The sequence below is a fragment of the Lissotriton helveticus genome, chromosome 6, assembly GCF_964261635.1.
Source record: "Lissotriton helveticus chromosome 6, aLisHel1.1, whole genome shotgun sequence".
NCBI lineage: Eukaryota > Metazoa > Chordata > Amphibia > Caudata > Salamandridae > Lissotriton > Lissotriton helveticus.
This window is the reverse complement of record NC_136067.1, coordinates 2,074,592,694-2,074,615,428: the sequence shown is the minus strand read 5'-3', so window position 1 is coordinate 2,074,615,428 and position 22,735 is coordinate 2,074,592,694. Positions and strand designations below refer to the sequence as shown.

Sequence of the window (22,735 nt, the reverse complement as noted above, 5' to 3'; positions counted from 1 at the left end):
TGCTCTTCAGACTTTTTACATGAGAGAGTGCGTTTCTTGCCGGCTTACCTCCAAGAGAGGGAGCCAGCAGGGATCTCCTTGGGATAAACAAATGTGTTCCAGCATCCTTTCATTTTACAGCAACTGTCTTCTATCCCTGACAGCTTCCTTTATCGCCGAATAGCCCCTGTGTATTTTCTATCTGGTTGAGTTTGGTGGCCCTTATCCCAGGGTCCTATCCCATCAAACTGCATATCTAGGTCTCCAAAGAGCCACTTCTGAAGTACCTTCAGATAACGAAAAACCGTAAGGGTTCTCCACCCTGTAGTCTTGAGATGGTCCTCCTCAATCCTTTTACCAAAGTTCTGGCAGGCTGTGGCCCTTATGTAACCTTGGGGTACAGGAGCTAAACCGGGAGGGCACAGCAGGCACTCTGGGACTTTCATCCCTCAGAGTCGCTCATCTCAGATTAGATTCGAACTGAGGATTTAACTTCAACCAGGGGAGTGTAGTTTGTCTAATGAGTTGCGATTCTTGAAAAGTCATCTACAGGCCTGTAGGAAGTTCCCTCATAGTAAAATTGCAGAGGCCTAAATTCCCAAACTTGGGGATGCCTAATCTAGAAGTTTTGAGATGCTCTGCCCAGGCCTCAACAGGAAGATAGCCAGCAACAGAGCACCAGTCTTCACACAGTAATTGAGTCAGTTCCTGATCACTGGATCAAGGAGAGACGCTTGGCGACTAGGCCACAGCATAGCCAGACCTCAGGTACTAGGAATTCTAGAGACAATTCAAGAGACCTCGAAGGCCCCTGCTGTCAGAACCATGTTCAGAGGGCCACGGATCAAGCAGGAGCTACTGGGACTGACCATGTGGGTTGAGGCCTTTTACTCCCGGTGTCCCGGGGCCAAGCCTACTGTTGACCTAAGAAACAGGGCCAAGAAAAGAACGCATACAACACTTTACTCTCATCTGTAGCATGGGACAGGCAATCCAAAGCTTCTCAGGGGGTAGGTCAGTGGTACCCAAACTTTTTTGCCCCATAGCTCCCTTGACCTATTGGCCGTTGGCAGTGACTCCCTATTATATTATGTTTTTTTTGGCGGGTGGGGGATGTAAGCCTGGCCTCAGGAGTTCTTCCAGTTTTCTCTCTGGAAATAATTGTGATAAAGATATTTTAATCAAAGATGTAACAAAATAAAAATTTAACAATTGTTTAATAAAACAAAATGTTAATTGGTAATGTCAGGAACCATACTCTACAGCACTTGGATGTACATATTTATTACGGATCGAAGTGAGATAAAATGTTCCTAGTAAACCTTATGCACCCCAGTAGTGAAGCAAAGCAACCCTTTTTCCCGGATTGGTGCATCTTAATAGGCAAGCCAGGCTGTTCCAGAAAGTCTTCACACTGTTGGTGGCACACAGAATGCAGATCTGTATGGGATGTGTACTCTCCAAGTACAAGTATCCGAGATTATAATAGTAAGCAGCGCTAAGCAGGCGGTAGCATTACATGCACCGCGTGGCGACAGAGTGCTCTGGCCAAAATTGCCCAACTTGAAGGAAAAATAGAGGGAACAATTAGCATAACAATAGACCCCAGCAAGGCCTAAGAATTGTAGCTAGACCACGACAGACGGATTTTCTGAGGTGAAAAAAGCAGATCCACACCGATGTGCAGAAAAAAGGCAACCATCAGCTTGGCGCAGGAATGGGTTTGCGCAATGAAAAGCGTAAAGATGCTTACACAGTACCAGTGGGCAACGGTCTCTATTTTAACTATGTAAGCAGTTCCCCTCCAACCAGCAGGTAGCCCACATCTTGAGAATGGGAAAAATTGAGAACTTTAGGTAATAAATAACCATGTTATGAAATAAATAAAGTGGTTTTACTTGAAAATGATTCAAACCCTTTCCAGTAGGTGGCGTCAGCCTGTGAAATACCATCTGCGACTTGCGCAGACCTCAATGAATATTCCGAATTAGGGCTTTGGTATTTGCTTGTATGTTTTAATTATGTGACTGTTGTGCAACCTAATGAGATCCAGTAACAGAGGAATGAAGAGTATTTGGCACCATCAGAATATACTTGTTTCATAAAGTGCATCTCTTCCAGGCACCCCTGGCTACCTTTGATGGCGCAGCCGGGTTCCGCGGCGCACAGTTTGGGAACCACAGGGGTAGTGAGAAACAGGGGGTGAACACTGACTCAAAACCCAAAATATACTCAATGGCTACAATGAATAATTGTCTAGTCAATTACTTTCTATCTGCAATGACCCTGTGGGTGCAGCGGTTTTCTCCTCAAGCCTTGCAAAAGGGATCCGTTCGCCAGGTTCCCCCACTGGACCGTGCTCCCTCAGCTGTCCCACTCCACACAAGGCTCACTGGTCTTAGCAGGCAGCCACTGTTGCTCCAGGCTCCAGGGGCAGGTGGTCTTGGATGTCCCTGTGGGATGTTCTCCCACCCAGGTGGGAGACTGGCAGGCCCTAGCCTCCAGCCCTGGTCACAGGCAGAAGTCTTGCAGAACTTCCCCACCTCATACAGCCCATCTGGCTGCTTGACAGTTGACAATTTGGGGGCCTCAGGCTCCCCTTCTTATAGTCCCGTTCTGACATCAAATTTGATTTAGGTTCTGCGTCTTTGAAGTTTGTTGGGGGTCGGCTTCCTTTCGAAATGCCTTCTCCTCTGCTCTGCTCTTCCTCTGGAGAGCAGTCTGTCACCCCAGGAGAGACTTCGGATCTGAAAGCCTAACCGCACAGGCCATGGTAGTAACTAGAGGCTCACACCTAGATGTCAGCCACAGTGATATGTGTATCAAAAGGTTACCCCACGGCCTCAGCCCTACTCTGTGATTCTGTTAGCAGCCCCTCTTTTCTGCAATGAGGCCAGGCCCATTCCTAGTGAGTTCTCTCAGAATAGAGCGCACCCTTTGAATAGTGCTGGACAGCCTGGCTCTTCTTCCTGCAGTGTGTGTCCCACCCAGCTCACAGGAATGCAGCAGCAGCAGGTTCGCAGGGATTCCTCTACCTCCTCATGTTCCTCCAGTCAGCCCAGGTCCCTCTGAAAGGAACCCAGTGTCCTCCATGTATTGTACCGTTCACAGGCACACATACACCCGTCACATGCAGACAACACACAGGCACTGCACAGCACTACATACTGACCTGATGTAAGCTAGGTTTGAGTTAAGCACACAGCTGTGGACCTTAACATGAGTGAGCGTGTGGGCCTCACTCCAGTGACAGGTTAAAATGCATGTTCACTTCTGATCACTACATGGTATGTTACCACCACAACACTTGTGCTACCCGACTACTGGTAAAGGCAGTAGCCTATCACCTCTGTGAGGGTACCGCTTTGGGCACCCCTCCCAGTTCAAAAAGACCACCGTCCAATAGACAGGCTAATGTCATGCCTTACATGCATGATCCATGTTCGCCAATGACAACAAAAATCATCACCAGAGATCCAAACATCCACGCACTTGAGGACATTCAGGCCAGGGGTGCACGTCCAGCACCATGCGAGGGACTTTTCCAACCCACCAGCTGCCCTTTCAGTGTGGTCACTGCAAGTGTCTTTTGAATGTTTTAAGCCTTTGCTTGGCCCTTAAAAGACAAATGAACACTGTCTTAAGGCTTAAATCCTCATCGTCTCTTTTATTGGCCACCCCTGAAGAAGACCAAAGCCTGGAAGTGCCAGCTGAAGCTCACTAGCTTTCCGCTGCCCTCCGCAGAGACCAGCCATGTCACCTCTAAGTTCCCTTATTGCAAGACGTCGCCCTTGAGGCGCAGCCTCTGTGGCTCACCAAGAGATCAAGAGTCAGTGGGTTGCTCCTTCCATGGATCGTGAGATGCTCCCATGGGCAGTCTGAGTGTGTGGTCCATAGAGGGAGGCCAGGGAGAGCAGCGCCAGCTGCCATGTCTTCCAGTGCTCCTTCCCTTTCAGAAGTCTCAGCATGTGGCTCGAGCCTTTCCTGTGGCACAAACCCTCGAGGAGGCAGATGTCAGCTGTCCCAGCTTGGGCTTGGGCACCCCAGGATGCAGCAGCATGGAATTATTTATCACCTTTCCTCATAGTTTTCCTGTAGGTATTAAACCATGTTGAAATAAAGCCCTGACCCCTGCATTAAAGCATAACCCAGTGATGCTCTTACCCCATCCTCCCTTTCATGGGTGTTTGTTTGTTACAGGATCAAGAGCTGCAGCTTCACAGACTCCAGCTGTGCAGACCTCGCCTCTGTCCTCACTGTGAGCTCCTTCCTGACAGAGCTGAACATGGGAGGCAACGATGTGGGGGATTCTGGGCTGCGGCTGTTGTGTGAAGGACTCAAGCACCCTGGGTGCAGACTGCAGTCACTCTGGTGAGTTACTGTAACCCTGTCGCTTATGTATACAAAATAAATACACAATACATTGTTGATTTACGCCAAACGTCACCTCATCACAGAATAGCTAACACAAAGTAATTGCACAGTCAGTATGTTGCTGTAGTGATGTAATTTCACACATTTGTAAGGAGACTGCGGATGAAATCTGGAATAGGTCTTTTCCCATTCACAAGAAATTCGACCCAGTGTTATTGGTTAAATGCATTTTATACCCTGATAACAGGGAAGTAAACCATGCAAATGCAACCCTTCCCTCACCAGTGTGCTCCAACTAATTCTTGCTCCCAAAATGCAGTTTAGTAAGTAGAGCTGAAGGTGAGATCCATTCTAAAGCAGAGAGGGCAAGCCTCTTCCAAAGGTACACACGAATAGACCAGGTGTGACTGGTAAATTGTACATAAAACTGCAATGCTTCGGCAGAGTAGGGAACTCATTCTTGCATGAGCGCAGCTCTCACTCAGACACATTACAACAGTCACTCCTCTTGCAGGTAGGTGCATGCACGTTTTCTCCTCCCCACGGGGTCAATGCCAATAAACCAGTACCTATGAGGGCTTCACTTGCTAACAGATGCAAAGGGGCAAACTGGAATTCTTCATTGTCACACTGCGATCGTCCAGTACCAAGTCCACTGATTGCATCAGAGCGGATCAGTGTACTTTGTTGTGTCACCATGTTTGAGAGAACCCCAACATGAACAGCCTGTGGGAACTGTAATAAGTCCATGTAGTCGAGGTGTATTATAAAGATGAAAGGTTTATTGATACAGTTCTTAGATGTAGATAGGTATCAAGTATAGAGCAGTACAGAACCAAATATAGAACAGGTCTTCAGTACAGAGCCCCACCAGGAGCAGCCTCCTTGCTGCTCAGCCCATACTCCCAACTGACACTCCACGCACAGGCATTCCAACATTCCATTACCTCCCCACACATACCAACATTCCACAGAACATCCACACTGGCAGAGCAGCAAGACAGATAAGCAGGAAAGATGTATTGCACTGAAACCCAGATACAACACACCTTCCCCCTTTAAGGAACAAAAACAAATGAATGAAACAACTAGAGGCATAGCAATAGCAAAATTAAAACTTGCAATAAATCCATAAAAGAATGCAATGAATTGATTAACAAAGATTGACATGACACACCTCTTCCCTCTTTAGGAATCAAGTGAAGAATGGTCATAAGGAAATGCAAAACGTCAAACAATGGTTTCAATAAACATAAATCTTGCAATAAAGGTTGTAGAAAAAACAACATGGAGTGAGGAATACACAGAGAAGAGAATGTGAGAAAAGGAAGTCTCCCACCATATGCTCAGTAATACTAAAACAAATACCAGAAGACTACAAGAATCTGACATCCAAGTTACCAGCAAGACATTCCAGTTGGCCAGACTAGCATGGAGATGATAAGCAGAGAATGTCATTCATTGAAAAAGAATAGCGCAAGAATGAAAAGAACAAGAAGGTGCTCCCAACAAGTGACACTAAGAAGGAAATTCTTACACACACCGAGAAAGAAGGGAGACAACTACACTCCAGAAGTGTAGGCTAGATTAAAATAAAACCAACATGACAATAAGTAGGTGTGAAATCTCACACAGGAACCCTATGAAAAAGTGAAAAACACAGTCAGAAAATCATAGCAATAGATCCCACAAAAGGGGATTTGTAAATCAAGTACTGTAAGGTAAAGTAAAATGCACGGAAAAGTAGGCGATGATTCTACGCACAAGTGAGTGGCCACATAGCTAATAGACTGTCACAACCATACCTTAATTAATAACAATTCTCATACTGAAACTTGTGAACAAAATAGAGCAGATTAAATAACATGTTGGAAGCTTGTAGGTGACAAATCCATGGGCAATAATTTGAACAAAGGTGGAAGGTCACATAGTCTAATGCTATCACATAGAACTGTAAATTAAAATAAAACAACATGCTCTAAAAATGTAGGTGACAAATCCACGGGCAAGAATTTGAACAAAGGTGGAAGGTCACATAGTCTAATGCTATCACATAGAACTGTAAATTAAAATAAAACAACATGCTCTAAAAATGTAGGTGACAAATCCACGGGCAAGAATTTGAACAAAGGTGAAAGGTCACATAGTCTAATGCTATCACATAGAAATGTAAATTAAAATAAAACAACATGCTCTAAAAATGTAGGTGACAAATCCACGGGCAAGAATTTGAACAAAGGTGGAAGGTCACATAGCCAGTAGGCTATTAAAATGCATACCTCAATTAATTAAAATTACCTTACTGAAACTTGTAAACAAAGCAGTGTAAACAACATTATAATGCAGATAAGTTAAGTAGCGTACAGTAATAATGTAGGTGACGTGTCCATGCATATGTGGAAGGTCACAGGCTATCAAACGCATACCTCAATTAATGAAAATTCACTTACTGAAACTTATTGGTAGAAACAAATCTGACCCCCAAAACAGTAGTACATTTCCTTTTAGCAAGATAAATTAAACATTTGAACTGTAGGAAGCACGCTTGTTTTTATAACCTAAAGCACACAAGAAAGTATACTTCTCCCTGCTTTTTATAACTGCGCCCAGCTGTCAAGCAAATGTACTTTAAAACAGTATGTAAGCTGCAACTCAGAATACTTATAAAAGAAACAGTACAACACATCCATGCCAAAGGAAGGCTGATCCCACATATGCAGACTGTGGGCAGATAACAACTTGCTCCCATGTCGGAAAGCAGACTGTGGGCAGATAACAACTTGCTTCCACCTCGGAAAGTGAAAATTCTGTTTCCTCTTCAACAAAAATAAATGCCCTCAAGTTTTGAATTTTTTTTAGATTAAGTTACACATGCATGACTCACCCCTCAGTGCCTGTGGAAAAAACAGCGCCTCACTCAGCAGCATGCTGATACCATATACCAGAGTGAACAACAGTTCTTTGTGATGCCAGAAATTACCAAAATCTCGGTCTTACATACACGCAGTGCACCTACGCCGCACATGCTGCAAACTGTGGTTGGCAAAATGAGAAAAGAACCCCAACAACTGAAATGAACAATTATCAATCCTAAGATGGCCGCACGTTGGTCACGTCATGGCCGGTGGTTCCAGCCACGCAGATGCTCCCAAACGTTGTGTGTCAGCCAAAAGCCATGCGTCGCAACAGATGCGTGTAAGCATCTCTGGACAGCAGGGGAGCAGGACAGGTAGGACTGCATGCGCTTAAACTATTTTGGAAAAGTGCTTTACACCCTCAGAGAGCGTGCTCTAGGCGTAGCTCATGCTCCGTTTAAAGAGAAAAACAGCAGTTTAACTGCCCTACTGTGGACAGGTCTCAATTGCTCTAAACAAATAATGGACCACTAGTGCCTCACCTAGGGCAGTTCATTGCAGCAGAGCTTGCATTCTCCACCTGTCCTCGCTGCAAATAAGCTGTCACTAGGTGTCTTGCAGCAAGTCCACTCATCTCTGGCAAGGAAGAATATGTCGATAAACTCAGTGTGTCCCCATATTGGTCCCCGCTCTGACACCACGCTGAGACAGCCACAAAACAGAGTTGATAAATAAAGAGCTTTTGTGCATCACCAGTTTCTATGGTAGCAAGATATATAGTGTCCTAGAATTCATATCAAAGATGCCATGTCGATATCGATATATTTAAGCTGGACACAGTAGCATGAGTTAGCAGGAGAGGAATACCTCTTCAAGACAGCAGAGCAGGGAGAACAGGAACTGGCACACTTGGGTTAGGGCGACCGATGACAAGGTCACTGGTGGGGCTCAAGGGTGCCAGTAAGTTTAAAAAGAGCAGCATGTAGTTTCAAGTAAAGTCCTTTTACCTCCATCGTAGACTGCTGACTAATTCAGTGTCTTGAGATTCAGTAACTACTTCCTCAGTAGTCCAGCAGGTGGTAAGGTAGGTCCTTTCCAGATCGTTGCCAAATGTAATAAGTCCATGTAGTCGAGGTGTAGTATAAAGATGAAAGGTTTATTGATACAGTTCTCACATGTAGATTGGTATCAAGAATAGAGCAGTACAGAACCAAATATAGAATAGGTCTTCAGTACAGAGCCCCACCAGGAGCAGCCTCCTTGCTGCTCAGCCCATACTCCCAACTGACACTCCACACAGGCATTCCAACATTCCATTACCTCACCAGAAATCCAACATTCCACAGAACATCCACACTGCCTGAGCAGCAAGACAGATAAGCAGGAAAGATGTATTGCACTGAAACCCAGATACAACAGGAACCCCCATTCCGAAGGGACATATGGTGTTTGCAGCCACAATGCATCACATAGGCCTTTCTCGGGGTAACTGAAAGAACATGTACATGGTTGGTCACTTTGAGGCAGCTGAATCAGTCCGATTCAAACCAGGGAGCTGACATACGTAGGGTCCTGACAAGGTCATGGCAAACTGGTCCTTTCTGTAGCCTTGTTTCTTCAACCTCCCAACGACAGCAGCTCTGGTTAGTAGCCTTATTTTAACACATCTTTTATATTTTGTTTGCATTCGATTGTACAACTTGTGCGTTATTCACAACTTATTATTTAACACCTTCCCAATCCACGAAGGAGGTTCACTATTCACCACCAGTACCCTTTCACATTCAGTGACTGCAATGTTTGTTTAGCTGTTACTCTGGCCTGCTCCAATCAGTAAGGTGTTCAGTAGATTTAGTGAGTAGTGACTAAGCACCTTTTTAAATTGCTGCCTTCCAATTGCCACTTAACAATCTACATGGGCATTTAGTTTATTTAAATGTGGCAACATCTCTATACTTATTTAGTTGGGAATCCTACTCAAAAGGACCTCATTCTTCCATTAAAATGCACTACTGTCCCTGATAGGCTGCAGGTGTATTCCATGGGAGATATATATCCTACATCTGTAACTGTTACATTCTGAGGACCTACGCCACAACCCCTCCTTTTAGAGCTTCAAACAGGACCTCACATGTTTACTAATCAACAACTACTTCAACAACAATCACTTGTTGATTTATGTCTCCCAAGGACCCCGCCCTCTTTGAATTGTTTTTACATCTAGAGAGGCCTTCTAATTTTACCACCTATTCAGACTCTAACCTGTCCCCTAACCCCTCTACCTTTACCCAAATGTTTGATTGCTCTATACTACTGTATTCTTACTGTGGCTTTGTTATTTGTTTATCTGTATTTAACCCTATTGACTTTCGTCATGTACTTCTTATACACTTCCTCTCAAAATATGTAAAGTGCTCCGATATCATTTAGTCTAGCCAGTGCTATATAAAACTCTATAAATAAATACATAAATTCCTAAAACATCTCATTCACCATGTGGCTGTTTGTGATGCAAACTGAATTTGGATATGTATTTGTAGATTGAATCTGTGTGCACCTGACACTAAATACTTGAAACATTGTAAGAAATTGGGTTATTGATTGAGGGGAGTGAGAACCCCATTAAAGCAACAACCACAGTCCTTATCCGTGTGAACCACACAAGTCTGGTAGTTTGGTACAAAAGCAGTCCCTCTTAGCGTAGAGGCACTATGCAGCGCACAAACAGTAATAAACTAACAACACATCAAAAGAAAAATTTAGAAAAATAGGATACATTTTAATAAAATAAAACTTCACCAAACCTAATTGAAAACAATTAGTAGAACCAGAGTTATGAAGTTTTAAGGTTTCTAGTCAAACCTAGTGCCTAAAGGATCAAGAAAGCAACCACAAGAATCTGGTAGCATGAGACCAGGTCAAACTCAATGTAGAAGAAAACTCGTGGTTTAAGTGGCCCTTTTTCGCTTTGAGGATACCCATAGAATGTGTTCTCCATTCCCAGCTCATTTTCCTTGCAATCTACATTCACTATTTATTTTTAAGAGACTTTGGCTTTATTTCATATTTAGAAAAACATGTTCAGTTCATAACACATCTTATAATGTTTATTAATTTAACCATGCACCAAACACTACACACATTGCATGAAAAGCTATCTAAAACATTAGAGCATGTAGCTATGAGTATGTATTAACTGTGTGCGCTTTGAAAATGTACACTAGTGCATGTATCATGCTATATTGCACATTGCACATTTTGCATGTTGTGCACAACCAATCAAAAGAAAAGCTGCTTTAATCTAATAGTTTTGCTAGGTAATCACTTATTCAAGGTATTAGTATAGTATAAGGGAGGTAAAACATAATGGGTTTTATTTCGTAAATTAATATTATTTTTGTGTTTGGTTTGTTTTTTGGGCCTAAGATAAAATGGCTGACTGTGAATCCAGCAAGGCTGTGAATGGTATTAAAAGAAGAGAGCATGCGCAGATTATACCAGTTTGCCTCAAGTATACGAGTCAAGCCCACTGTGAACTGTACATTCTTGTTATTGTGCCAATGTACCAGTGTTAGTTAAAGTATCCTTCCTGCGTGCGATGTGACAGAAAGGTAGAAAAAAAAGGCTGAAACATTTTTCCTAGTAAATGTTGTTAAAACATATAAATGTATTACTCATTAACGCTTCTTTTGTTCAAACCGGTATGGTTTGGAATTTCCAATGAGATCAGGATGGTGAGAACCTCATGCCATCTATGCTAACCAATCAGGTACAAGCTTTACTGAATCTGAAACATTTTTGTGTAGTCTGCCAAGAATTAGAGTATAAATAATGACCTCTTTGGAGGTGTGGTTGGCTTTAGGCTTTAGGGGGCGTGTGAGCTTTTGAGAGGGAACAGATTGGACCACACATCATATGGGTTAGGTACGAGAAACGTCGCTTGAGGAGATTATTGGAGCCTGGGAGGAGACTGCGTCCGATAAAAGGTGTGGTTTCTTTTGCTCATATTTTTTCAGAGAGTCCTTGCACGTCATATTTTTGGCATGGCAGATCACATTCCTTTGTGGTCTGTGAAGGGCGGGCTGTCTCACTCCTTGTGTAGCTCAGAGTGGCAGAGATGCAGAGAGAGCAACAGATAGTAAGGTTTTTTTTAGATTTAGATGCTAAAACTCTAAATGTATGCTTTGTCTCATTAATTAGTTTTGAAAAGATGTATTTGTCGTACGCATTTATTACTCTTAATGGGAGATTTTTGCAAATTATTGATTAGCCTTGCAGGACTCATTCTTTTCTTAGAAACTCTTTAAGAGTTTGACTGACATTTTGCGCCACATTTTCTTTTTTCTACATGTGATGCTTATATGCAGACTGTAATATGTTCTGTATTAATGCTATTTTTCCTGTTTTCAAAATTCTGTAACCAGATTGTTATTTGATTAATGAATAACAGGTTAGGGAAAACCTTAATTTTTTGACTAGAAAATAAAACCCTTTGAAATACTCAACAAATCTCTTCATTGGCTTAAATAATAATTGCATTTTTGACAGTTCATGTTTATGTGAAGTCTCCTGGAGGTAATACATGGTGTCAAGGGCCCAACACCTTTTCAGCGGTAAATGAGGTTTTGCATTGAGTCATTTCCCTTGAAATTACCGCTGTATCAATTCATTCCTCAGAAACAATACTGGATACAAAAATAATAGTAGTCGCATTCCAGAATGACTTCTAGGCTTCCGGAAATGCATGATTGCTCTCGTATAGGTGGAAGAAATGAGTTTCCTGGGCAACAGGAGGGTCTATGTTGCGTTTCATGCCACAGAGATGACGTTATAGGTAGACTTGGCAGATGTTGGGGAGGAGAGTGCTTGAGAGGACTTGAAAGTTTGTATCTTACTTGAGCAAGAGTTTCTGTACTCTCTTTAGCCACCAGAGAGGTTCCAAAGGCAGGTTACATAATCATGGTGATTTAGATGGGTGGCACTTTTAAGTGAGGCATTCAAGGGTGAGTTTCATTTTGATGTGGAGCCAGTGTAATTAACTGAGAACAGCAGAGAAGTGGTTGAATTTACTGGAGGAACACTGAAGTTTTAACTGAGTTAACAAAGAATTTTATTTAATGGAGTTCCAATGGAAATTTGCAGATGTGTAGATTCTGTTCCTGTGAAATGACCAACTACGTGGGGTAAGCATTATTCATGATGAAGTTACTGATGAAGCCAGTGAGAGAGCACAAGCCATGACTGTTGAAACCTGAGTCGGGTCGGGGACAATCGATATTTGCCCGGCGGTATTGCCTCTGTGACCCTCTAGTTATTTAATCAATGAAGAGGCAGGCGCTGGAGACTGGAAAGCAGGAAACAAGGTTTTTATTCTCTCCGGAGGAGAACACAGCAAAACGGACAGAAGGTATCGTTCTGAGGTGCTCTAACTTACGTTTTGGGGCATGGCCCCTTATATACAGTGTTTGTGGTTTTTATTACAGTTTACATACATATGATAAAGCTTTGATGTACGAAAAGACATTCCAGGAATCCCCCTTCGGGCCCGTTCCCACACATATCTACAGTAGAAATCCCCACCCTGGTCACAGCAGGTGATAACTATCGCGCAGCTGGATATTCCGCCAATTCATGGAATGCGGGGTTCGATCGGATCTCATGGGGTGGGGGGGCTTTGATCAACTCGGGGGTCCTTTGAGGGGGGAAGCTTTCTATTGTACGGGGAGGGGCAAGGGATAGTATCGGCAGAGCTGGGTGTCGGCCTGGGAACGGGGAAGACAAACGGGCACACGGGGAAAAGGGGTTTGCATCTAAGGGCCGGGGATCATGAAAGGGAAGAAGGGAGGTGTCGCGCTGGGAACAGGATGAGGGCCTGGGGCAGAGCAGCGCCGAAGAGGGGTTTATGATTCAAGGCAGGTGCAAGCAGGGGGGGTGGTCAGCGTGCAGGCTTAGTGAAGGCGAAGGGCTATGTCAGGGGCCAGCGGCATGCAAAAGGGTTCGTTCTGATCGGGGCGTCTTAAAATGGCGGGTGCGCACGACAAAAGTGTGGCATCAGGGGAAGAGGCAAGATGGCGCGGATAATGTTCACCAAAACGTACTAATTTTCAACAGTCCTCCCTTTAACATATTCAAGACATCTTGCTGGTTCATTTTCTACTTGGTTCTATTGCGGTGGGCATGAGAAAGAAAACGGTAGGAACCCTAGATGAAAGAGTTGTAAACAATACATTTTGAGATTTCTAGTTTTTAGGAGCTGGACCTATTGGATAAACTTTGATAAACTTGTTCAGCAGGAAAGTCATAGGAATGTAATACAAAAAAAACGGTTCTGTAGCGAGAGCAGCAAGTACATATCATAACGTGAACTGGCAGGTTATTACATATCTCAGATTCGGATTGGAGCAGGATCAATACAATGGCGGCTGGGAGAGAAATGAGGCATAGCAGAAACGGTGATTGAGGATGTCAAATGTTCGAAGTTAACGAGTTCTCATTATTCTTTGTGGTCTTTCGTTGGCGCTGTGGAGCACCGGCGATGGAGCTACGGGTCCAGCTCTATTCTAAGTTCTGCGTTGCAGGGCACGACCCTTTCCTCGCGTTTCTGGTCGGAAAGGTCCCTTTCGCCCTGTGTCCTTTGAGGTGATTGTCAGAAAGTTCAGATGGAAGAAGAGCGTACAAAACAGTCCATAGGGTAGGTCGGAGAAAAAGGGGGATGGAGCAAGGCCAAATTAGGAACAGACTAGGGGAACGAGAGACTTCAGATAGGCGGGCGTGTGACCGAATTCAGAGAGCGGGGACTTGTCGGCAAACACTGGACATCGAGCAGGGGCATCAGGTCGGCCCTTTCTTCTCATGTTGTCGAAAACAGTGCCTCGTCCTGCAGCTCTTTTCTGTCGTGGTCTCGCCTTGGCTAATGTCGCAGGTGTTCCTTAGTCTGCAGTCAGGCCTCGTGCTCCCACATCCGGTCCTTCTCTCCTCCCAACAGCAGTACCCTTAAACAAGTTTGAAAAGACAGTCTTTAGAGAATTTGCAGATGAAGATAATCAAAAAGTCTATTTCTCTCCCAGCTCCAGGCAAAGAATGAAAAAATGCCCGTTATATTAGTGTTCACAACTGGCATATGAATGACCGGTGACGGGCCTGTTGGATCTACTATGACTTTCCTTCACAATTATTTATTACAGTCACGACAGTTCATCTGATGGTGACCCACCTTCGTGAGACGAACCTGGCAAAGATATGCCGTTCTCTAGAGTTTTACATTTACAAAGGGTACTGTGAGTTGTCAACATGGTACTACACAGGCATTTTGCTGAGAGACGAACATGGCTAAACATTTCTTTTCTATCGATGCATCCTGCTTTTCAACTACTACGGGGTTCATTTCGATGATTCACCTTGGACTAGTCAGTTAACCTTGTAAAACATCATTCTGGGTCCTACGTAACTTCCTACGGCCTGAGTACTTAATCAGAAAAGACAGGGGTTTTGTGGGAGACGACTAGGGACATAGAAACTTGTGGTAAGGGCGTAAATCGACCCATCTCTCACAACCGGAAATGAGGGGTAGTTTCATCACTCCCGTTTTTGGGCGGCTGATACAGGGGATGTAACAGGGGTGATCATTTTTCCTGTTTGGGTATTGCGACAAGTCGGGGTGGGGAGGGTCGCGTATTCTGAGGTCCTTTCTTATACCATAGGAGCCGTTGACATGTAGTTCCCTTATTACGGGCCAGATTAGGGAACCTCTGTCGTCTTTCCTGTCCTTTCCCTTACGGCCCAACCTCGGTTCATTGACTTCTAGCGGAAAAGGAGAGGTAATGACGCGGTCTCGGGGTGATTGTATTAAAGACAAGTTTTTTTTTTTTTGTTTTTTTTTTTTGTGCAAATACTGACGGTATTTGAAGCCAATTAGGTGGTGTGCTAGGGGGGGCAGTCTGCCAATTTCGGGGCTAATCACTCGGAAGAGTGGGAGTGCAAAAATAGAGGGAGAGAGAGAGAGAGAGAGAGAGAGAGAGAGAGAGAGAGAGAGAGAGAGAGCGCAACGGCAGGCTAAATAGTACACGTGCAACAGAGAGGGTGGCAGTGTATTCAAGAAAGGCTATTTAGTGCATTACACAGTAAAGGGCATTCATGGGTCTGCGTTAGAATCTTGTAATCATGCAGTTTGAGCATTAAACAGGGTAGAGGGGACGCGCCTTGAGAAAAAGGAAAGAAGAAAGGAGGTACCATTTTGTCGCACTTTCTCGCATTCTCGGTCCTTCGACCAGTTGGGTCAACGCCTCAGTCACACACACACATTCTCTCATAGTTTCGCATCATATGTGACATGGGTTCATTCGTCCGGTCTGGTTTAAGGGTGATCACTTTTTATCAGGTTGTGCTAATTTTTCGGGTTTGTTCGATACGTGAGTAGTTTGCAGGCGTGCTTAGGCACCACCTTGCGGTGCTAGTCTGCTCCGTGTATTAGACATGGCAAGGCTTCGGATCTTCGCCACACCTCGGCTGTAATCTCTGATGTAACCTGCAGGGGGAAGGAAAAAGGGGGTGGGGGAGACAGCATTCGCGCATATTTAAATACATGTATTCAAGAGTCCTTTTTACTCACCTCTTACTCGTCTTCCCTCCTCGGGGCAGAGTCCCCGGGGATATGGTTTCTGGAGTCAGGGGGGGGGGGGGCAGTGTGCCCTTATAGGTCGTGTGCGGGGAAAACGTAAAAAGGAAACCAGAGGTGCCTAGTACGAGGTATCTAGTCAAAAGGATGTATCTCACTATCGGGATCCTTAAACCTCTTTCAACGCTGTGGCGTTCTAAGGTTCTTCGGTTCTTGGGTCAGCTCCGTTCCCTGATACCTTGGAACGTTGTACTTTATAACATTTACACCATTTCATTTTACCCTCCTTTAACATTCCCTCATTTACACCGTTCGTTTTACCCATCCTTGGAAGTCAAGGCCTTCCTCTACGCGAGAGTTCATGGGTCAGTCGCGTACTTTTGAAGGCGGGGTGTCGTGTTGTCGATCCGACCCGTCCTCCAGGGCTGGGCAACCATCTTCTTTTAACCTTAAAGAGAGAGCAGAGTAGGGTGCACGGAAAAGAACTTTCCCACCGATCCCACATTTTTAAAATAAAGCATGCAATACCCGTCCATAGTTTCAAAAAACTTTATTTTGCAAAATCATTTCAGCACGTGGATTATGAGGGTGCGGTCGTATTTGGCCGGTCGTGGCAATGGCTAAAGTGCGTACAGTGGGGGGTGTCGTTTGCAGCAATAAAAACATCGGAAAGTTTTATTCATTCATTTGTAAGAAACTAAAACGTCTATTAATTGGCTGGGGGTTCGGGGGGGGGCATTTATTTTCATAATTTAGAAGCATAATCATAATAGTTGCAATCAGATTTCCTATATGTATACCGTATGTGTGCGTCGTAGATGAGGTTATACATCAGCTATAAAAAAATATAATACATTGTACATTTGTAATCAGCATTTGTAACGCGATCCTTTCATACTGTTCGTCGAGTGAGCTCTCCTTGTCTTTTCTAGCCAAGTGTACAAAGGATCATATAAAGTCTCAGAACATCAAGTTTATATTAGTGCGAAGGAACACCACGAGGTGTTCGTAAGTTCCGATGGATACCAGCGCCATCTTGGGCGGGGCCGGCTCAGTCCGGAGGCAGCATCAGGGGGAAATGTTCCCATTACTGGCAGTTGGACCAGAGTCCTTTTCGGCAGTTCTAGAATTCATGCTAACAGAGGGAGTGGCAATGTCACGTTTATTTCGTTGGCGATCAAGGCAGTCGTCCCTTACCGGAAACCTGCAGAGGCCGAAGGTTCCGCCGGGGACCTTTGTAGGATCTTCAAGGCTGCGGAGATGCTGTCGGAGATGGGGGGCTCGTGCCCCAGCGGGCAAATGTTTGAGTTATATTGCTGGTCAAAGTTACTCTAGTGGCCGGGGCCCGCCTTCCAGCGGACCCAGACGCCATTTTGAGGCCCTACAGGGGCCACTCTCGTCGAGTTTTGCAAGAGTGGGAGAGATCCTTCGGAGTGAAAGGAAGAGGTCCCTGTTGTGTGAAAGCGGGACGTTCAGCTGGGGTGCAGCTGTGATGCCCCCACCTGGGGGGGGGCGAGGGAGACTCGTTCGCGCCGTCTCCTTCTCCCGGTGCACTCCATGCTGTTCTTTTTCATCGCCCCGCATGAAGGTCTCTCCACATCCGGTGTTCCCCAAGTCTTGTGCTCAGTGCTGTGGGAGTATGGCCACCTGTGGCGCGCATTCGGCGCGGCACGAGTATCAGTGCAGTCATTGCTGGTTCGGTGTTCCGAAAATATGGCCACCATTGCACGTTCGGTGCTGCGCAAGTACTGGGGTGCCACCATGGTGTGTTCGGTGCTGTGGAAGTATTGGCACCATCGCCTGACTGGGGGTGTTCGGCGTCGGGCCGGGGGCTGGGAGACCTCCTATCGGTGGAGGTGGGAGAGGCTCGTCCGCGTCGCCTCTCCCTCCCAGCCCAACTTGGACAAATTGTTGTGGAGGTACGTGCAGGACATCCCGCCGTCCAGAGCTGCTGCGGCTGTTACGGAAGGGAAAAGAAAGAGGTGCCTCGTTCTTCTCTGGACATGTGGCGGGACTACTTAAGTCTATCCAGGCCCGTTGCGGCTGGCTGAGGAGACATGTGGCGGGACTACCTACAACTGCCCAGGCTGCTGGCTCCTGCCTCTCCTCCGGCTCCCCCATACGTTAAGATTTCCTGACCAAGAGTTGGCAGCGGGGCCCGCCTTATATGGGTTGTCGCTGGTTGGGCGTAGCCGTAACCCTGCCCTACCTTGGAAGGTTCCAGAATGGGGGGGGTGAATGTTCTGTTTGACTTTCATTTTCTACAGTTTTACCGTTATTATTCCTTGTTTGTTGTGCTAAATTAAAAGTTCAAGTTCATCAATGGTCTACGGATTTTGTTTTGCCATTTCTTTCTTTCCAGGTTGCTTTTATGCTAAGTTTCTGCTAACAGAGGTCGAGTAACACGGAAACACGTGTAGAGGGATGACGCAGATTCGTACATTACATACACACAAACTCAGACGGGGGACAGTACAAGTACGACATACAAAGACCCAAGACGAATATAAAACAGTTATTGGTCATGATTATCTCTTTCCGTCTGTGAATTTTAAAGCGAGGCTGGGTTCCCGTCTTGACGTTGCCCGACCTAGGAGAACTTGAGCATGCCGCTGAAATTGTCCTGGCGAAATCTGTGCCATCGGGCATAATCAAACGTGGTGGTTCTATCTGGTCTGCCTATGTAAGTCGGGTTCTTCTTTGTCTCGCGCTTTTTCTCGTACTGCCGGTCTGTCGTTCCTGTCGGCCCTTTGCCTTTACTCACGCTCAGTAGAGTCGGGCATTGGGCTTTCCAGTGTCCGACATATCTACAAAAAGCGCATTGGTCTGGCCCTAAGTCTGGTCGTCTTTTGCATAGTGTCGGGGGATAAGTTGTGGGTAGCGGTGTCCTGGGGTTGTCCTGTCGGTATATTTCTCTACTTGGTTTGTCCTTGTCTTTTCTCTGTCGTTGCATAGCCTCTCTGCGCCACATACCGAGACTGTCGAGCATAATAGGCGTTGTCTTATTATTTCGAAGGGCTATTTCTAACGTTTCTATTTTATCAAGGTCAAAGGATCCTGCCAGTGGCCACTGTTTGTCTTGACTTTCTTTGGTATACCTGTGCCACAATTTATTATAGGCTATGGTAACTAATCCATAGTTTATGAACATGTCCTTATTAGGGGTGCCTTCTAGTGGAGCTATATGGTCCACCTCTAATACACGGTCCGGGCTGAACCAATTATCAATCAATGGGGAGAAGACAGACATGACGGCTCGTAACGAGGGACTAATAAGTCAGCAGTGCCTATCTTATCACTAGGTGCAAAGACTAGACAGAATATTCCTATTCTACGTTGTTTGCAGGCAGTGAATACCTCATGAACAAAAATAAAAAAGAGTAACCAAGAACGCGGAACAATCAAGCAATTAATAAATAAATAAATAGGATAGAAAAAGGACAATGGGGAGAGTAAGTAGGGCGCAAAAGTCTGCGTCCTCTACCCTTTCACTAACCGCAAAGAGGAAGCTGTTGTTTCCGGTTTGCAGACAGAGAATCTCCAGAAGACAATCTGTGAACAGTAGTTCGGGGTTAAAGAACCCAGTTAATCAGTGAGGGAGTGGGGAGTCTCCCAAAAACCGTTGAGAAATAATAGAGTCAGTGGGGGAGAAAGATAGGCGCGACGGTTACGTTACCTATCCTTCACCGTTTGCAAAAGAGAAGGAGCCTACTGTTTCTCCGTGTGCAGACAGTGAATCTCCAATTAGGTCAAACAAAGAGTAATACTAGTATTTTATAAATAATCAAGCAATCAAACAATCAAGCAATCATTTCGCACCTTGTCGTGATTACACGACCTTACCCGGACCATGTGGACAGTTTCTTGTCTTCCGAATCCAGCGCCCGATCGTCCTCTTTTTCTCGTAATTCTCACGGCACTCCTAATGGTCCCCAGTCAGGACCGTAGATCACTCGAGAGAGGTCTGTTCGGAACTAGTGAAGTTCGGATGATCGGCTGCCAGACGAGGGTCTATTGGGCAAGAGCTCTCCCGATCGTTGCAGTCGTTCACTCTGTCGTCGGGACCTCTCCCACTGGATCCACGAGTCGCTGATGGGCCCCACGCTTGGGACGCCAATTGTTGAAACCTGAGTCGGGTCGGGGACAATCGATATTTGCCCGGCGGTATTGCCTCTGTGACCCTCTAGTTATTTAATCAATGAAGAGGCAGGCGCTGGAGACTGGAAAGCAGGAAACAAGGTTTTTATTCTCTCTGGAGGAGAACACAGCAAAACGGACAGAAGGTATCGTTCTGAGGTGCTCTAACTTACGTTTTGGGGCATGGCCCCTTATATACAGTGTTTGTGGTTTTTATTACAGTTTACATACATATGATAAAGCTTTGATGTACGAAAAGACATTCCAGGAATCCCCCTTCGGGCCCGTTCCCACACATATCTACAGTAGAAATCCCCACCCTGGTCACAGCAGGTGATAACTATCGCGCAGCTGGATATTCCGCCAATTCATGGAATGCGGGGTTCGATCGGATCTCATGGGGTGGGGGGGCTTTGATCAACTCGGGGGTCCTTTGAGGGGGGAAGCTTTCTATTGTACGGGGAGGGGCAAGGGATAGTATCGGCAGAGCTGGGTGTCGGCCTGGGAACGGGGAAGACAAACGGGCACACGGGGAAAAGGGGTTTGCATCTAAGGGCCGGGGATCATGAAAGGGAAGAAGGGAGGTGTCGCGCTGGGAACAGGATGAGGGTCTGGGGCAGAGCAGCGCCGAAGAGGGGTTTATGATTCAAGGCAGGTGCAAGCAGGGGGGGTGGTCAGCGTGCAGGCTTAGTGAAGGCGAAGGGCTATGTCAGGGGCCAGCGGCATGCAAAAGGGTTCGTTCTGATCGGGGCGTCTTAAAATGGCGGGTGCGCACGACAAAAGTGTGGCATCAGGGGAAGAGGCAAGATGGCGCGGATAATGTTCACCAAAACGTACTAATTTTCAACATGACTTCAGCAATAACAGTTGGGTAAAAACAAATGTTGTCTCTGTTTATCTGGGAAAAGATGAGGAATTCCAGTTTTGAAGGTCTAAGCTGCAGAAAATTATCCAATATCCAGGATTTAAGCTTGACATTTCTGATGTTGGATGTTGGTTGATGTTTCGGATATTTTGATATAAAGTTGTACCTGTGTTTTGATGATAGATGCACTCATCATTTTGAACATAAGCCCTGCAGTTGTATAATTAATAGTGGAGAGAACCTTAATGGACCGCAAAGACACCACACTAGGCATCAGAGGGTTGTTGGAGAAGGATTCAACATTTAATGCACTCGTATCTCAAAAAAGATGAGTTTTGGATAGTGGGGAGGTATCTTTGTCCTTTTGTAGTGAAGGAAGAGATTGTCAGAATTCAGTTTACTTCCACCTTGGTAGTGATAATCTAGTATGTTCTTAGCAGAGAGCGAAGTAACATTGTCCACACGGTTTGACTGTTCCCTTCATGTGTGTTGTTTTCTGCAGGATGAGACATTGCTTGTTGACAAGTTTGGGCTGTGCAGATCTTTCTTCTGCTCTCCGTACTATTCCATCTCTCACTGTGCTTGTGCTGAGTAACAATGAGCTGGGAGATTCTGGAGTGAGGCAGCTGTGTAAAGGATTGAGACACCCAGGCTGCCGAGTACAGAAGTTGTGGTAAGTAGCAGCTGTTCTTCCTGAGCAACATATTCATGCTCTCAGTAATCTTCAGTCATATGTCGCTACCTATTATCAGCTGCATCTATACACTGCCCTGCTATACTGGCTCTCTCACCTGCTTTACTCACCTTTCTCCTATTTTGCTCCCAGGTCATATGCCTTTTCAGTTTCATAGTGTGACCTATGACTTGACCTGCTTCCTTTCTAGGCAAGCACAGAACTAGTAACTGATTATGTTAGTGGACGCCGTATTGTTGCCACATTTGGAATGCAAAACTGTTTATTATATTTATTTCCTTCAAGTCACATCCCTAGACTTCTGTATCTGTAACCGTCTGCTATAAGTCTTGCTGTAGTATCCTCGTCCTGCCTTTTTGCACTGTGCTTTACGTTAGTAGGTCACACCATGTACCCTGGTAACTTGGTGTATTGCTTTGTCCTCCCAAATATTAGAAAATACTACCCTCCCACATGGAGGCTCAAACAGGACGAAGCAATAAAATCAAAACACCACCAGGAATGTGATTACACTCTTATAAAATGAAACACATCAAAAGACTATTCTCAGAGTAAAGCATGGGGTTTTATTTGTGCAACACTTTCTTACAAAAAGGCTTTCCTAGATGTCAAATGAACAACTTTCAAATGTATATAGACAAATATATATATATATATATATATATATATGTATATGTATATATATAAAAATATATATAAATATATATTGTGTGTGTGTGTGTGTGTTTATATATGTGCAAACAACAATATCACACTTATAAATAGGTAAATGCAACTGTTAAATGCATGGAATAACATGAAATGCAAGCAGATAATAATATGGACATCCGCTCCAAGAAACCAGAAAGATATATACACTAAATACATCAGATGATTATAACCACTGGAGATTTGGATGTGCACACAGGCACTCACACTTCACAAAGTCAATACTCAAAGAAAACACCTCAGATGATTATAACCACTTGAATGTGCACTCAAACACACTCACATCACAATGTCAATACTCAAGGAAAACACCTCAGCGACTGCAAACACTGCATCTTAGCCCACTGTAGACTAGGGGATTCACAGCTGGGGTTAAGAGCCTCAGCAAACCGGTTTTGCATAAGTAAACATGTCCGTCCCCATTGGGACTCCAAACAAATCCCAGTTTCTAAGTCAACAAAATCCCAGCTTTATAATCTCAGAACACACTAGAAGGTTCCGTGAGGCCC

At 44.9% G+C, this 22,735-nt stretch overlaps 1 protein-coding gene across 2 annotated transcripts in view; it reads left to right on the top strand.

The window, feature by feature from the left end:
* LOC144764017 (ribonuclease inhibitor-like) overlaps positions 1 to 22,735 on the top strand; it is a 168,094-nt gene that overhangs the window by 59,857 nt on the left and 85,502 nt on the right. For both annotated transcript variants that reach the window (XM_078650144.1, XM_078650145.1), the window contains exons 4-5: positions 4,180 to 4,350; positions 21,327 to 21,497. In XM_078650144.1, the coding sequence (XP_078506270.1) occupies positions 4,180 to 4,350; positions 21,327 to 21,497 (342 nt within the window). The remainder of the gene's footprint in view (positions 1 to 4,179; positions 4,351 to 21,326; positions 21,498 to 22,735) is intronic.